This window comes from Peromyscus maniculatus, chromosome 10 (assembly GCF_049852395.1).
Source record: "Peromyscus maniculatus bairdii isolate BWxNUB_F1_BW_parent chromosome 10, HU_Pman_BW_mat_3.1, whole genome shotgun sequence".
In the NCBI taxonomy this organism is placed as follows: Eukaryota; Metazoa; Chordata; class Mammalia; order Rodentia; family Cricetidae; genus Peromyscus; species Peromyscus maniculatus.
This window is the reverse complement of record NC_134861.1, coordinates 28,599,482-28,612,010: the sequence shown is the minus strand read 5'-3', so window position 1 is coordinate 28,612,010 and position 12,529 is coordinate 28,599,482. Positions and strand designations below refer to the sequence as shown.

At 36.6% G+C, this 12,529-nt stretch overlaps 1 protein-coding gene across 5 annotated transcripts in view; it reads right to left on the bottom strand.

The window, feature by feature from the left end:
• Window positions 1-12,529, bottom strand: part of Fancl (FA complementation group L) — a 73,629-nt gene that overhangs the window by 30,149 nt on the left and 30,951 nt on the right. For all 5 annotated transcript variants that reach the window (XM_042285531.2, XM_042285533.2, XM_006974781.4 and 2 more), the window contains one exon: window positions 3,403-3,499. In XM_042285531.2, the coding sequence (XP_042141465.1) occupies window positions 3,403-3,499 (97 nt within the window). The remainder of the gene's footprint in view (window positions 1-3,402; window positions 3,500-12,529) is intronic.

Genomic DNA, 12,529 nt, shown 5'->3' with positions numbered 1-12,529 from the left:
AGGCATGGTATTCTACATAAAGCCTCTGTGGCCCTGGATGTCCTCAAGTACACACATGGCTCATTACATTAAGAAGAGTAAAACCCTACATTTAACTAAGATTTAGTACAGTAAATACTAAGTAAAATGACATGGAGATCCATACCCAAAAGAGTTAAACAAATGAAGCCAACTGAATTGTGCATAACCTTATGTATACAGGCAAGTCCTCTGTATCATCTGTGAGATGATGACACTTATAGTATGTATTTATAACTGTGTAAACACACCAGGCTCTAATGAATTAAACTGATCTGTATGTAGTGGTTTTATTGCATATTTGGTTTAAGTTCAATAAATACAAGGATGTTATATATATATATATATATATATATATATATATATATATATTACTTACATGAAACACCAATTTGTTCAAATAAACTTCAGATAAATGAAGAGAATAAAAAAGCAACTTTATGTGTTTAGGGGTTTATTATGAATTATTAAAATATAAAGTTACATCGATATTAATTTTATTTTCCTTTTGGGGCTTTTGAGATAGGGTCTCACTCTGTAGGCCAGCCTACCACTGGATCTCAACTGACTGTATAGTTTGGGTTATCTTCAAACTTGGGACAATTTTTTTCCTCAACTTCTCAAGTGCTAGGATCACAGGAATGAACCACCATGTCTAAAATCATTTTCAAAATAGTTTCTGGACTACAGTAGCTAAATTACAGTGTGGAACTAAACACGATATACCAACCCCACCCAGGCAAAGTTAGAATGGCTCTTAAGTTTTCAGGGTATATGCAATACCAATTTGCAGTAGTTATAAAAACTATAGTTATTTTTGCTTGTTTTGATGGCGCTGGGCATGGAATCCATGATCTTGGGTAAGGCAGTTAATCAACTGATCTAGAGCTCCAGCCTGAAAACTTTTATTTTGGAAATCATATTGACAACAATACTCTGCATATAAGAATGGGGCAAAGTGACACACATGCATAGCCCTGGTACCCACAAGGCAGAAGCATAGTCACCACAGCTGGAGGCTAGTCGGGTCTACATAGCAGCTTCTACGCAGCAGCTTCCAGGTTAACTGGGATTACAAAGTGAGACTCTGACTCAAAAATTTTTTTCAAGTGTAAGTTTTAATAATTTCTCAGTTTAATAATTCTGTAAATCTCTCTTGAAGCAAGCCAAATTATAAATTTTCAAGGAATTATATGCCATTAAGCACATATATTTGTTGCAATAGTTTTTAGATTCTACAGTCTATTACTTCACAACACATTTTAACCAAGTCCTAATCTGCTCTGACCAAGAAGGCTGCCCCCAAGTAAACACACACAAACCACAAAGCCCAAGATCTCAGCCTTTAACACACACTGAGTTGTTTTTACAAGATTTATTTATTTTTAACTAGCCCAAATCAGTATTGTGTTCACTGTGGTTGGGGATGGTGAGGAGGGTGGTAGAATTGGAAGAGTATGTGTTCAAGAATAAAAACAAAACAAAACAAAATGTATGTCTTTAATGTATGTCAAGTCAAAAAACAAAGGTTTGTATATGTAAAAAAAAACACTCTTTAAGGTTTGTTTCAAAAAATCATAGTTTGGGTTAAAATACTATATTCTACAATCTTACCAAATAGCTCTAGTGATTGATGTTTCCTAACTGATATCCCTAGACCTAAATACTGAGTGGGGAAGAAAGAGAAGGGGAGATGGAGAGATCACATACTAAAGACAATCTTGGCATATCTATAAATCTAAATTAAATAGACAAGTCTAATAAAGACCATCAACATAAGATTAAGACCCCATGTCTTTTTCAAATACAACCCCCATCTCCTCCCATCTCAAATAAAGTTTTGTTTTTTTCTCTGCCAGTGTCTGTCTGTAGTAAGTATTGTGAAACTATAGCTGTAAAACAGACACAGAAAAATATTTTTAGAGAAAAAGCTCATCTACATTGTAAAGCTATAGACATAATGGAACATACTAATGTCCACATCACCATTTGCAATATCACCAATTATGTTAATATTATATAGATCAAAAAAAACCCTTTTCTACACCGAACCCCACAATACCTAAAATTAATAAACAATAAAGGAAGTCTCTGAACATAGAAGGCAGTGTGGACACAAGCACTGTCTGCTTAGCAAGCACACAAGCTTTCACCCTGAGGCCAGATGTATTAAAATCATGGGCTCCGACCGTCCCAGCGGCAAAGCAAGTCTCCTCAGTGTATAGGATCTAAACAGTGATCTGAGTGAAGAGGAAGAACCACTGTTGCTGGCTAAATGTGACCTTTTGTAAGGATAAAAGATGATTTCTTCCATTTTTTTAGAAGCATACCTTTAAAAACTTAAAAATAAGATTATTTTAATGAAACAAACCTCTAACTCATTTTAAAATTAATTAGATTCATATCCAACTAATTTGTTGATGTGTCTTAAAATTGTACCTAAATGTTCTGTGTGTGCAGGGGAAATGAGTCGCTGCTGAGTTGTCTCTTGGAGCCACTAAGACAAACCAACTTTTCTGTGCCACCCAACACAGCTTTCTATGTTTGTTTATTTTCTCTTTTGAAAGCCTTAAATGCCAGACTCATTTTTAAAAAGGACAAATACAATTGATCTTTTCATCACTACAATCTTCTGAAATAGAATTGATTGATGACTACTAGAAACAATAAAAATCTGAATGTCCTGGTTTCCTTGAAATTTCAATGTTTCCCCAATTGTTACTAAGGGAATGATTAATATGTTGAGCTTTCATATTTATTTCTTAAAATTCCCAATCTAGAACTGAAACATAAAGATGAAACAAAAACATAAAACAAATGTTTTGTGACTGTTTATAGATCACTAGCATACACAAGCTTATAAAGCCATAACCTTTCTAAGTTCTTAGAATATATACACCCAAAAACTTTAGCCAAAATAAATAATAAACTGTGCATGCATGTGTATGTGCTGTGTGTGTGTGTGTGTGTGTGTGTGTGTGTGTGTGTGTGTGTTAGGGGTTTGGGTGAGGAAAGAGATAAGAACTACAAAAAACTCACAGAAGTAGAGGCAAGAGACTTTCTCATAAGAAGTTTATTAGGACAGGGGACTCATCACTCTTTTTTAAACAGGAAATTACAACACTAATGTCATGGAGCTTGAGGGGGCTGTTGACTCTTATTTCTTGATTATAATATCTGCATTTTGATGAAATTTGGAATAAATTTGTGACAGGAAATTATACCTAGACTTTTGGAAACTGGATGAATAAATTCCTTAAGGCTTTCTAAAATTAATTTTTAAAATCACCCATGTCATTTAAAAAATAACCAGGACTTCTAAACATTGAACCTCCAGAGGTCATTTCTCAAAGTATTTCCTGACCATAATAACAAGGCACGTACCTTCGCCTTCAGCTTGATAGTGATCACGTGCTTTCTCCCAGAAGCATCATGTGCTTTTAACTTGACGGTACTGAAGGAAGTATCCACACACACAAGTCTGGTGAGCAAAAGAGAATAAAAAATGATCACACAGAGGTGGGCTATGGGGTGCAGGGGAGGGTACCATTCCTTCTACTACATGGAGGAAATTAATCAGGAATTTCTGCATGCCAGCATCTCCTCCTGCTATAGATTTACTGCAGTTAATACAGCAGCCCAGTGCTTAATGCAGCCATAGATCTCAGGATTATTTACAATGTGTGTCAAGGCTCATGCTGTGGTCAGTGAGCACTATGTTTCGCTTTTCCATCACTGGAACCTTTGGCACACACAGCATGTTTCTGTCAGCATCTACTTATGTACACATTAAACTTCCTGTCAAATTCTTTGATCCATTTCTGTAGTTTCATACAGTATGAGGTTTTTATGCATCCTTTATTTGTTTTTCTCCTCAATGAACTTCTCCTTTGTTATCAGTAATGTTACTGTACAACAATCTGGCTGATATTAGTTCATACACTCAGATTAAACGTATGGAAAATGCTGTATAAGCACAGGTATGGACTGGTCTCTTAGCAATAAATTTCCTTTTTGCACAAAATATAGCTTCTGACACTTAACCCAGGCATGATTCAAGATGAATAATATTTTAAACACATAGCTCAAACTCAGTTGTTTTGGTTTGAATTGCTCTAAATGCATGAATTCTCTACAATGAAAACCAATATCCTTTGAAATACATCATTCTGTAAAAATGCAGTCCCTTGAGTAGCATAGCTACTCCAGAGTGGCTCAAAGTAGGCAGTGTGTTCACTAGAGTACCTGGAGTGTAGATGGTACTGAACATTTTTACAGTACTATTTTCTTTAAAGGCACAAAGTGGGCTGAGACCATTGTGCAGCTCATCGCCCAGAGAGATGCTGAGAACCAACATTAGCCTCTATCTAACCTCAACATCACTATAATCCATTTGGTTACAGACCAGGAACAAAGGCAAAATGGTTCAATTAAAGAAAACATTGGACAATGAAGCTGTGGAACACTAATGAAAACCAGACAGGAATCTGAAGAGCATGTATGTGTTCAATAATGGATTAAAATGTAAAACCAAACTATCCAGAGTAGAAGTTCTATCTAATTCGTAAAAAGTCTAAAGTCTTAGAAAACAAATGAAAGTAAAACTATGGTAGAAAACATATTTATGTACATACATGGTTATTCTATTTTTCCACTGATATCTATAAAATCCTATTATACTTCTCATACTCAAACAGTATAAGCATTTGTCTCCATCCCCTTTTCATGGGTTCAGATACACGTGCATCTGACTGAAAACTTCTTCAGATCCAAAACAAGAAAGGCATGTGCATTTATTTGTCTTTCTTCTATTTATAAACATTACATGTATTTACAAATACAGGGATTTTTAAAGTAAGAACTGCAGTTTCAAAATTAACAAAAATCAGCATGGATTGAAGCAAAAGCACAGAAACTTTTATAAAGGGGCAGCTTCAAAAGCACTGGCTGAAAGCGGGGTAAAGGGGGCGAGATGGGTGACAGTCAGCCAAGGAAAGATCTGTAAAACAGAGCAGGGTTACACACTGGCTGAAAATAATACAAGAAATCAAAACGGAAGATGAAGTTTTCTAAATAAAAACACATGGAAACCTTAAAAAGGTTCTGCTAGTAACTTTACAGTGAAAAAGTAAAAAGTGAAATGTAATCATAAAACCAAAACTGTTTACTTATAACATTTAGAATCTAGCCAGACAAAAAAAGAATGGTAGCTACAGACACTGATGTAAACCCGCTTCACAACTGCAATTTAAAAGGAAGAGGTGACAACTCTGGGAAGCGCAAAAAAGAAAAGATCAAGAGTGAAGATTAATAACAGTGAAATCTATAATTGTTAATGTGAGAGCTACATATTGAACTGAGTGAACATGAACAGGATTTAAAACATATTAAACCTAATGTTGTTTTTTTAATCTCTTGAAATACTGGACTTAGTTTGACCAACAATTTAAACTGTTTTGCTTCTTTTCCTTAACCATTTAGATGCATTTAACTGGTACTAACATCAACAGGGCAGCCCACATCAAAGCCCAGACTGAGAGGGATGTAGGAATATACTTTTTCGAAACTTTAAAGGCTCCATTTTGACTGTTCAGCACTAACTACATCACTCCTAGACTACCCCAAACTCCTGCTCTGTTCACTTTCGTCACTTCATTTCTCTTTATAATATCAATCCATGCTGTCTTCTGTGTCAACATCTACCCTTTCTTTAAAATCCAATCAACCCCTTGCTCATCCCCATCCCCTGCAGTCTCTGACCCTGCAGTGGAAATCCTGTAGTCTATCCCACAGCCTCATCTTTTCATGTGAGTAACTGACCTACTGCACCTCACCTCATCCTCCAGGTTTAACATTCTTTCTCCACTCTGGGCTTGGAACACTCATCTCTCCTCAAGAACTTGGCAATGTGCTCACAAACTGAACATTTCAGCCTCATCTTAGTTCACACCGATTCACACCTATTCACTTGGGTTTTAGCTTGCCAGTCAAATAAGCTTCTCCTGTATTATGTAGTTTTCTGTTTCTATGAATGTGAAAATGCAGCATGTATGCAAGAACATGCAGGAGCCACTGTGAGACTGGCTAGTTATGTACTGATTTGGGTACCAGTTTTAACAGCTGGATGCAAATGCTGTTCAAGTTAAATACTACGGATATATTCCAATCTCAAAAAAATTCACTACTGTTATTTCAACACTTTGAAGAAATTAGCAGGGTATTTAGAATGAAATCACACTGACATTTTGTTTTATTAATCTTTGTTTTATTAATATTTTTATTTCTTACCTGTTTTAAAACAGGTTATTATTCATTGTAACTAAATCATTACCCTAATTAAGTACTATAAAACTCATATATATAGTCTAACATTACTGGATGACTAGTATAGCAGCATTAGCTTATATCTAATTTACAAAAGAACAGTGTAATGTCCTGGTTAGTTTTTTTCTTTTCTCTTCTTTCTTTCTTTTCTTTTTGTCATCTGGGATGAGTGAACTTCAATTTAAAAAGGTCTCCAGATTGGTCCACAGGCAATTCTTATTTGATTAAGGACTGAAGTTGGATGGCCCAGCCCACCGTGGGCAGTGCCATTCCTGAGTACAACAGCTCTCTACCTGTGGGTCGTGGCACCTTTGGGGTTCTAATGAGCCCTCCACAGGCATCATATCCCCTAAGACCACTGGGGAATGCAGCGAGCCTTGATCCAATGGGTCTAATGACCTGGGATGGGTATGTGAAGTCAGCGCAGAGAAGAAACTGTGACCACCTATTTCCAACAAGTAGCCCCTGATACCCTGGGCCATTGTTATTTATACAATTTCAATGGTTTGCATGAACAGTTTTACAATCAAATTGATTTCCTTAAGTCTGTAAAAATGGTTACAATAATTGCCAGTTTGTTCCTTTACTTCATTCTCCTTCCATCCCCGAACTTTCCTACAGGGAGCCATTACCTATTTGGCCCACAGCTCTAACGTCAGGAGCATAAGCAGTGTTGTAGGCGACGAAGAAGTTTTCTAACTCGGCACACCCACAGGTGGACCAGTGTGCCCAGCTGGCAGCATCTGCGGCTACAGCGGCATGGAGAGTGAAAAAGTTTTTCCTCTAGTGGTTAACATTTACATCTGGCAAGGTCTAAGTTCTCACAATCAACTCACCAGCCAAAGCTAGATCAATTCGTTCCTCATTCTGCACTACTCTGTCTCCCATGGGTATGTACCAGGTTTTCTCTATCATCCTGCAAGCAACCTAACTTAGAAGCCTACACTGAATAGTTGCTTTGTTTATCCCTTGTTCTCATGTCTCCTTCCTCTCAACTTCCTACATTATTGGCAAAGTTATTAGAAATAAGGGCACTGGGGGCTTCTATGATTCTGCTTTGTTTCCTGTTCCTAGACTGTTCCCATTAAACTCTTGATATCATCTATTTATTTGTATTTCTCCAAGACTCTTGTGGTTAAAACCATTCTCTCCAGAAGTTATGCAAATTTGTAATATTATCATGAACTATTGTGACTCTTTCAGACTAGTCACAGGGTGCACTGGAAAGGCAGCATCCTGATCTTAGGAAGCCTGAATTCATGGTCACACTTGAAACATCAAAGGCTTTAGTGACTGAATCAGATCCACTGTATATTTTTAACAACCTCCCCTTTGGCTCACCCAGAGGAGAGTCATCAGGGAGAAGTTTTCCTTTTGTAACAGGTATTTTATCCATGACTGAGAAAGTGAAACTGACGGCAGCCAGCAATGTGGCCAGCACAGTGAAAGCAATGAGGGCAGGCAGCACATACACCCCTGTGGTCATGCCCGGAATCACTCAATGAACTGTTCACAGGCTTTGCCAAAATGGGTCAGGGTCTCTAGGGCCTTGTCACAAGGAGAGCTTATTCATGCTATTCTTAGGCCTTGTTCCCTAAAGAAGTTGCATGGCTCCCGCCAGGGAAACACAAGTATTTATTTTACAATTCAGAACAGGAAATTATAGTTATGAAATAGCAACAAAAGTAATTTTATGGGTGGGGGTCACCACAACATGAGAAACTGTTAAAGGGTCACAGCATTAGGAAGGTTGAGAACCACTGCCTGATCAGGTGGTCCTGGTTTACATAGGAAACCCAGGCTTGGCAAACCAGTTAGCAGCATTCCTCAATGGTTTCTGCTTCAATCCCTGCTCTGACTTCCATTCATGATGGACTACAAACTGTAAGCTGAAATAAACCCTTTCTTCCCCAAGTTACTTTTGATCATGGGGTTTTGTCACAGCCAAACTACAACACATAACATGTTTCCTTTTTTTGCTTTATTAGAAGGCGTTATTAGTTTTATCTGAAGCATGAATGAAATGTGGCTAAGAGACATTCAGTTATTTGCCTGTGGTTACACAGGTGATAAGCAATAATAAAAGCTCTGCTCTAATTATTAAGACTAAATTGTGTTAATAAATGTGTATTTCCATTTCTTCCAATGCTATAATTCTTTGAAATGCATTAGGAATTATAGAAATACCATGATTAACCAGTTTCCAAGATTATGCACTTAAACTACAAAGCCTAACAATACATACTGGTAATTACTCAGTAGCACATCACATTACGACCTAGCTCTTTCTGAAGATAAAATTCAAAAGGCCAAGCCACGAAATTGTACTCACTGTAAATGACAATATGTTGTTGAGAAAGAGCTTTCATCAGCTCACATCTCGTAGAACTGTTTAATCTATGAATTATCTATGGACATGTGATTGTTAAAATAAATATGCTATCTGATAAATGGTGACTCTACATTCCTCCCAACCTTCAATGTTTTTGATCCTAAAGTGATGAGACTAAGACATTAGGATGGTTCTAGATAAAGTGGATTACATGACCTAACTCTCTACAAAGCAAAAGTATTTGGTGCTTTCAAGGCTAAGATACTCAACACCACAAAGACAATCCCCAAACTCACACTGTGAACATTTTAATGAGCCATTCTGGGAAGCATCATAAGCTGAAGTTAACAGAAACTCATCTTGGGTCAGGTGTTACTTATTGTCATGAGCCAGTGAACCACCAAAACTAACCCAGAACTGTTACCACATCCATTTTACTACACAAAGAAGTTGCTGTTGACAATGTTTTAGGGAAGTTGAAATGAGTATGAAAATGTAAACAAGACTGATCAAACTTACAGTTGGCAACTTATTCTCAATCTTACCTCAGTAAAGAAGAAAAAGGTAAGTTCCATCATATCTTTCAATTTTTTTTCCTTTCCATTTAAAATATTCTTAAGTCCGGATCCTATGTAATCCATTAGAAGTGTCCATTAGAGCTGAATGTGGTGGTTCATGTCTATAATTCCAACACTTAGGAGGCTGAAGCAGGTGGACTGCCTCCATGGTCAAGGCTACCTGGCTTACATAGCAAGTTTAAGACCATGTTTTTAAAAATTAAAAACATAATCAAACAAAAAACCAGAAATGCCAACTATTTAATTGAAAGGCAAAGTAAGGTATATATTACCCATGAAAATATCTTTCTCTTATTATCAGATTTCACACTGGCTAATCCATAAGATTATTTATTTATTCAAATATATAGAAAATACAGTTATTTTAACATAGTATCAAAATCATTACATTTCTGAAAATGTATTTAAATCATACAAATTACTGTGTGTATCAATTCAAAGGATATTTTAAATTACAGTTGGCTCAGGAAAGGCCTCAGAAGATGACAATCTGACAGGGGCCGGCACAATCAGGCCTCAGTCTGCAGGACCTAGCCTGATTTTATCACATCCTAGTAGACCACACCTAAGAATTATAAGAGTACAGGTCATGGGTTTTCTTACTTCATTGGACAGTGCCGGATAAATGCTGACAAAAATCTCACTCCATGTTTCTCACATGTCCATTCACACAGTATCTCCTCTGCTAAGAAGTTCTTCACAAGCAGCAATATCTGTGCTCTGAGTCGCTCACTCATCCTGGTCCCTACAGCTAAATCATGATCTTTTACAATCTAAGCAAAAGAATTGTAAAAGTGTCTTTAAGGATGCAGTAGTTTTGCTAACAGACATTTTACTCATGGTAAGGTACCCTCAGTGTGTGCCTATCTCTAGACCTAGGAGGAGCTTCATTAAGGAGTTCCACATCAAAGGTGTCTTGTGACACAGTTCCAAGCAACAGTATCCTCAACATGCCTAAATTGAATTTATACATTCATATGTACATTGTATTAAAGTATTTATCTTGGGATTCATTCTGAGAATTAAATATAAAAAGCACACAACAGAAACAGGCAGTCTTCTAATGTAGTAACTTTAGTCTAAAGATACATATTTATTACCTAATGAATGGTATATGCCAAAAGAATTCACATCCTTCCATCTCTCATCCAAGTTGGAAATCTAGTCCCTTTTCACCATATCAGAATAATGTGTACAATTCAACGGAAAAGTCAACATTTCCAATGTATCCCTTAAAACACTTATTCCATAAAAGACTTCACATATTGTACTATTTCTTTTATAACTTTACTGCTAATGGCTCTCACAAAATGCTGCAATTATACTCTACAGTACTTATCACAGTGGTAATTAAGTGCTACTGTAATCATCTAGTTGAAGTCTGACTCTTCCACTAGATGTTAAGTTCCATGTGGCATTTTAAACCGCCTATGTATCTTCATTGCTTTAAATCATATTAAACATATAATAGCTGGATGAGAAAAAAACTGAATGATTCAAAATTCCCATTTCCTATGATCAATGTTTCAGTGTAGGATTTCTCTCAATCATGTCAGATCCATTTGGAAATCTGCTTTAAATATATTTTATCAAGAGAACAGGAATAAAAAATAAGATGATTGTCTCTACCAATGCCAAGCCTTTCCTATATTCCCAACACAAAGAGCATAACATGAAGCATCTGAAAATGAATTTAATTCTTTCTTTTCTGACCATTTATATCTAAAGAATGATTGACTCTAGGGCACCAATGGCCCAAGTCATCTTCATGACCTCTGTTGGAACTGCTACTATCACATCTCAATATTTGTTTTTATTCTTTTCTGTGCCCCATTATTATGGAATACAAATCCTCTGAGGAATAGAGTCTTAACATACCTAAAGCCTGATTGGATGAAAAAACATTAAGTAGTCTTTAATATCATCAGAACAGAGCATTAAAAGCTAGATGCAAAATCCATTTCTGACTAAAATGGAGTAACACACTATGGACCAAAACTTCTCTAACAACTCAATTAAGTAGCCTTATAAAAGGGGAAGGGGGAGGAGCATCAAAGACCTGCTAAGAAAACCAGGGTTTGAAGACTGTACAGCACAACAACAACAACAAATTTGGGCAAAGGGCCAAGATAAAGACCAGCTATTAAGTGGCCAAAGAAACAATAACAAACAAACACAAAATTAAAACCAAAATCAAAATCTTCAGCAGCACTTTTGGCAATCTAATTTGCTGAATATTGGAGATAAAAATAATGGATTTGAAGAGTCAGAATGTGGAAAAAAATCAACTCTCAAGAACTTGCTCTAATAGTTTACTAGCTTTTCTCTGATAAACCCTTGAGCAAACAAAAAAAAAAATCAGGAAACAGCTACTAAAAGACAAAGAATATCCAGAAAGCCAATAATAGTAAGGAGAGATTAATTAGAATTTAGAGCTGGGATGAGATGAAATCTAAATGAATACCCCCTCTCCAAGATCTCAATGAGAACACATGAAATATGACCCATAAAAAGAATGCAAGCAAGAAATTGATGAACTCTAAGCAAAAATGGGTTTTAATTGAGATGAAAACTGGTCTTGTAGATAGGAAGAATTGAGAGTTTAAGATCCAGCAATGGAAAAACCTATCTGTGAATACACTTGTCTCTTGCTTCAAAGAGAAGATGAAGGGAAGCAATCAGGCCAATCAACTTATGGAAACAACCTACTCTAACCTCAACCTCGCACTACAGCAACCTCTTCCCATTTTATCTGTCTAGCAAAAGAAATCTTATGAGGGGTCTTGAACCTGCTTAGTCACACTTTCCAACATGCAACAAAAAGTTAGTAGGCATAGTGCTGCAGCCTGGGGAAGCAAGGACAAATACTGAAGATCAGACACCCGGTAGCACTGATCAGGGGCATTCAATGAGTGGGGCATTAAGGGCATTGAAGGGCATTAAGCCACTTTCCAGATTCTTTTGAAAAATATTAGCAACTTCAGTGAATAGAAGCAATGTTTTACGAAGAAGAAAACCGGGAGGAAGAAGAGGAGAAGAAAAAGAAGAAGGGAGAAGGAGACAGAAGAGCAATCAATGATTGAGTTCAAAGCAATAGGAAAAAGCAACAGAGCTTAATATAAAGTCCTTTACTTTGTTTTCACAAATCATTACATCAAGCAGAGAAAACAACAGTTCTCAAGGAACTCAGAAAACCTAGAGCTGCACTGAGGGAAGAAGGGAATTGCCAGGAGAATGGGAACATGGAGACTATGAAGCTTAGCGCCTATAAGATGGA